We start from the raw sequence: 5,708 nt of genomic DNA, 5'->3' as shown, positions 1-5,708 counted from the left end.
ACTATATAAGATGTCTTATAAACTATATAAGATATCTTATAAACTATAAAAGATATCTTATAAACTATATAAGATATCTTATGAACTATATAAGATATCTTATAAACTATATAAGATATCTTATAAACTATATAAGATATCTTGAAAACTATGAACTTTATAAGATATCTTAAAAACTATGAACTATATAAGATATCTTATAAACTATATAAGATATCTTAAAACCTATATCAGATATCTTATAAACTATATAAGATATCTTATAAATTATATAAGATATCTTATAAATTATATAAGATATCTTATATATAAATTTATTATAAGATATCTCATATACTTTATAAGATATCTTATAAACCCTAGAATATATTATATAAACTTCATGAGATATCTTATATAACATCTAAGATATCTTATATAACATTAAAGATATCTCATATAACATTAAACATATCTTATATAATATATGATATATCTTATATAGCATTAAAAATATCTCATATAACATTAAAGCTATCTTATATAATATATGAGATATCTAACAAAAATGAAATTATATAAGATATCTTATATATTATAGGAGATATCTTGAAATTCAAATAAATAGTAAAACGGCTTGCCATTCTCTTACATTTGGGTACAATTTTTAAGACTGGTTTGCTTTAATCTAAAATCCAGTTGCATCTAACGTTCATAACCTCTGTAGAAATACTATCAAATCCGATGTTTAGCGATCTTGATTATATATGATGATCTTGCACGGTCAGCTCTATTCTATCACCTAGTTCAGATTTTCAGGAGCCATGATTCTTTACACCAATGGATTCGTTGTTCATTTTGAATCGTATTTTTTTTTGTATTAAATCTGTTGACCAACTATGTATTTTGGCGTCTCATGCTGTTAATTTCAACAGCTCGTATCTCAAAAACGACAACAGTTACTCGGTTTTTCATTTTATTATTTCCTGTACTCGAAATCTGTATGTGAAATAAAAAAAAAAACAGTCTGTGGCGTAGTTAAGTCCATATGTTTCGCCTCAATAAAAACTCGGCATTTCTTTTTAGATACCAACATGTACTATATATAACTATATATATATATATGTATCCCGTCTGCATTTAATTTGTTGAAATGTCGTCATGTTTGTCTATCTTCTTGTATGGTCGATAAGAGACGTAATTAGATTTGTTAACTACATATTGTCTCTAAATAAAACAAAAATGAATTCAATTAAATTGAATTAACAAGCCAAAACTCTCAGTCCTAGGTCAAAAGACAAGTCATGGTCTGCTCAAGTATTTCCTTTCAAAAATTCAGTTATCGTCCTTGAGTTCAAAGTTCAAGGTCACAAGAAGGTTTAAATTGTAAAGAGGCACACCACCTCATGTTACTACATCCACATGCCAAAGATGTAAGGTCTTAGACTAGGTCAACAGAAGACGTAGTAGAAATACATGTTATTGATGTTGAGGAAAGATATCTATTTCTTAGTTGAAAAAAAAAATTCAAAAGATAAAATCCATAGAGTGCTCATAAAGAAATGAAAGTTTGAAGAACTTATATACGTTTGATAAAAACTGGCCAACCGTATGTTGTTGAGGAATTACCACTTAATAACGAATGTTATATCAACTAAGACTTTTTTAATATAATTATTTATGCTTTAACACATTTAATAAATTAAAGAAATAAATCGTGAAGGATCACATATGAATAGACATATTTCACATTGTTAATAAATGAGAGGGAATTAAAATATTTTTTTCTAAATATCCTGACCTTATGTTCTCTTGAACTTACAAGTCAAAATTCAACCAATTTGTGATTCTGTTATAAGAATTGGCGATGAAAGAGCTCAATGCCAAATTATTGTAAATGCTTTTCTACCACTGAAAAAATATTTTCAATATATTCCAAGGGACTGTTGGATTTCGGGAATGTAGTTTGAGATTCTCAATTGATTCCCTTTACCCATGTTTCTTGGATTTTAATGAAAGGAATCAAAGATCCTGATATAATTAAACATGATTTAAATATTTCATGCATTTGGCTGTCAAAATTTCGCAGTTTCATTCTCGAGCATAACTAAGGAGACAATAACTTCTTTATCATTTGAGGAAAAGAAGGCGGAGAGGGAGGAGGGGGATGAGAAACAGGGGAACAGACGGAATATTCATTTCATTCTTTTAATATTAACACGCGAATATAAAATGTGCGTGCATGTTTGTAGATGATATAAATATAGTCCTCATTCTAATTGACTAATCAAAGCGAAAACTCCAAACAACTCAAGAATTTTCGAGGTGGATTAGAATACTAAAATGTAGATGGGATACATGACTGCCGAAAATCTAAATATTAGCAACGGTATTCAAGAAAGGGGTTACACTGGTGAAAAAACCCAACTTGCACGAGTTTAGGTCAGGAGAGGACGTATTGTTATTCTGTTTTATAAGTCAATTGTAATGTTATAGACCCCCTCACGCATTACGCTCCTAGATTTTATTTTCATGTGTTTGTGATTTCTTCTTTTCAACAGAGTTCCTTAAATTCACAGAAATACCAAAAGAAGAGGTAAGTCCATTTTTTCTTAAAAAAATTTAATAAATCTGTATTCGTTATTTTTTTAATCAACTCTATGTTTCTATGTTCGTGATTGAAAACTATGTTAAAAAATAAATCGGTTTAAAAAGTGAATGCTTGTAACAAATATATTTGAAATAAAATTAAAGAAGTCAGCTTAAAGTGAAGCAATCATATGAACATACGGATACATGTAAATCAATGAGACGGCAATCTTCTGACACAAAAAAACAACAAAAAAAAACGAAGTCAAAATACATTCTTCAACAATACACAAAAAGTAAAATCACAAAAAAATTAACTTAGAGGAAAATCAATTCGAAAAGTCCATAATCACATGGCAAAACCAAATAACAAAACACATCAAAAACGAATGGACAAGAACTGTCATATTCCTGACTTGGTACAGGCATTTTCAAATGTAGAAAAATGGTTTTATAGCGCTAACCCTCTCACTCTGATGATGACAGTCTCATCAAATTCCGTTGTATTTACAATGATGCGTGAACTAAACAGACAAATTGATGACGTCATCAATTTGACGGCTAATTCCCCTTTAAAGTGAAAACAGTATATAATATATTTTAACATTATCTTAAATTTGAGACGATTGATTCATATCTCATCTTATTTTCCAAAATCGCAGGCTGTTGGTTCATTGAAGAAAAGTGTAAGAGAAATGCAAAAGGAGCCTACAAAGCAAGCAAATAAAGCAATAGTGGATGCAAAACAACAGGATCATATAAAGCAAGCAAATGGAAGAATAGAAGTTGATAAGTTGAAAAATGAGAAACAAGAATTATTACGCAAAATAGATGAACAAACAGCAAAAATAAAAAATTTAGAAAAGCAGAAGGCTCTTTCCTGTCGTGAAAAAGAAAATCTTGCAAAAAAAGTAGCACATCTAGACAAAGATTTAAAAACATTACGGGAAGAACTTAAACAAAAAACAGAAATTATAAAAAAGATGGAAGCACATCAAAAATCTATTGAAGGTTCACTCCAGCAGATGAAAAAGGATCGTAAAGAAGACAGAGAAAAAGATAAAAAATTTCAAACGAATACGGAGGCCACTATGAAATTAATGTTGAACAAATTAGAAAAACTAGAGATGAAACCCTTACAAAACAGAACAAGCGACTTGCGAGCAAATAGGAAATGAAAAATCAATGACTCGATATGTTTTATTTGAGTTTCTTATTATATCATTAAATATGATTTAAGTAAAAATTAGATTCACTAAATCAAGAAAATCATATGAAAGTAATTTGAAAAATGATTAAGAGACATATTAAAATTTTAATAGTAAATTTAGGAAATATATTTAATTGTTGATTTTGGAAATATTAAAGTTGATCATTTGATTTGCATGTTAGTTGAACAACATATTGTTTAAATCAAATTAGTTTTTCATACATCTTGTAAATTGTAAACTTTGCTGTTATCTGACTGCAGATTTGTTAAATGTCCTTTATCGTGTGTAATTGGATAAATGATGAAACACAATTCATAAGTCTAACCATTTTCGTTTACAAATTATTTTTTTTATTAGAAACTAAGGTTTATACTCTTATTTCCAAAGTTTGTCTTTGATAGGTTGAATATTCTGTTTAGGCTTCTTGTGGATTTGAGCGTTCCTGATGAAGATAAATAAGAACTTTGGACGCATCCAAAATATATGAATTATAAGTTCCCTCACGGTTGAATGATACCAAGATGATCATAAGAACTTAAAAAAAAATCATTTCAATATTGAATTATCTAAATATGATTATTAGGTTGTTATTTTTATCATGTTTATAGGAATAAATCTTGCAGACATCGTTGTAACAGTGAATACAATTAAATTATACGTTTCAGGAGTCAAACCTCCCAAGCTTATTTTGTTAGTTTCATTAATACTAGACCGCACCCGCGAAATCGTGGGCATTTAGAGTTTGTGAGATTTTGTGTCTGGAGAAATTCAGTAAAAGATTGCATATCTGGATAATTTCAAAAAAGGTATCAAAATTCATAGGTACTTGGAAACAGTTTAAGCCCTCTCTCTTGTTTCCAAAGTCCGTTATTTCATTATTGTCCTGTCCCCGAGTACTCTTATGAAACTTATATGCAAGTTTAAAACCGACAGTCCTGTTTGACTTAAAAGCGAAATCGCAGGCATTTTAAGCTTGGTTGAAAGTATTTTAACTATTTTAGGATGATTTTTTGTAAAAGATTTAAAATCTTGAGAATTTAAGAAATAATATCAAAAGTCAAATAGGTACATGGAGACAGGTCAATATTTTTAAGCCCTCTCTTTTTTTCAAAGTCGATCCGTTATTATTTTGTTTTCCGTTATATTCCATTATTTCGCGTGTCTGTAAATTTGAACATACGTATATATATATTATAAATAGTAAAGTGTATTTAATTTTCTATTAACTATCACTTTAAAGTTTCTTGTCCATAACCATCACTGCTATATTATATAGAGAGTCTCTATATTATAGTAGTATATTTATCATAGTATATATGCAGATAAACGCAAACATAATTGTCCTACCCCATCCGAGTACTTATGAAATTATGTGTAAGCTAAAACTGTGTAAGATAAAACCGAGGTACAATAGTAGTGGTTCTTACGATCTAAAAACCACGAAATGCACAACGCTCTGATTGGCTTATTTATTAACTTATCATTTTTGTTATCTATGATAGTTACGATTGGATCTCAAAGTTAAATCCGGTAGTCATGTCGGACTTAAAAGTCGGTTTGATGACGGAAACTCACTGTTATATTATATAGAGAGTCTTTATATATCATAGTAGTATATTAATCATAGTATACATGCAGATAAGCGCGAAAATAGTTGTCCTGTCCCCGTCCGAGTACTTAAATTATGTGTAAGTTAAAACCGAGGTACAATTGTAGTGGTTCTTACGATATAAAAACCATGATATGGACAACGCTCTGATTGGCATATCTATTTTTCATTTTTGATATCTATCATACGATTGATTCTCAATGTTAAATCCGGAAGTCATGTCTGATCTCAAAGTCGGTTAAATAACGGAAACAATATTCGGACACCTTTATTTTCGTTTTTCTCACAAAATAACCCAAATTAAATAGTCATAAGAATGG

General features: G+C 29.2%; 1 protein-coding gene across 1 annotated transcript; it reads left to right on the top strand.

Annotated features, from left to right (window-relative positions):
- The first annotated feature begins 3,263 nt into the window (after window positions 1-3,263).
- On the top strand, window positions 3,264-3,746 carry LOC139504277 (polyamine-modulated factor 1-binding protein 1-like). The gene has a single exon (XM_071294344.1). The coding sequence runs from the start codon at window positions 3,264-3,266 to the stop codon at window positions 3,744-3,746; it is 483 nt and encodes a 160-aa protein (XP_071150445.1).
- Window positions 3,747-5,708: the final 1,962 nt, after the last annotated feature.

Source organism: Mytilus edulis, chromosome 14 (assembly GCF_963676685.1).
Source record: "Mytilus edulis chromosome 14, xbMytEdul2.2, whole genome shotgun sequence".
NCBI classification, from domain to species: domain Eukaryota; kingdom Metazoa; phylum Mollusca; class Bivalvia; order Mytilida; family Mytilidae; genus Mytilus; species Mytilus edulis.
This window is presented reverse-complemented; position numbering and strand designations above follow the sequence as displayed.

What these genes read in the sequence shown, in the direction of transcription:
- LOC139504277 (XM_071294344.1), top strand. Translation starts at nt 3,264, where the DNA reads ATGCAAAAGGAGCCTACAAAGCAAGCAAATAAAGCAATAGTGGATGCA.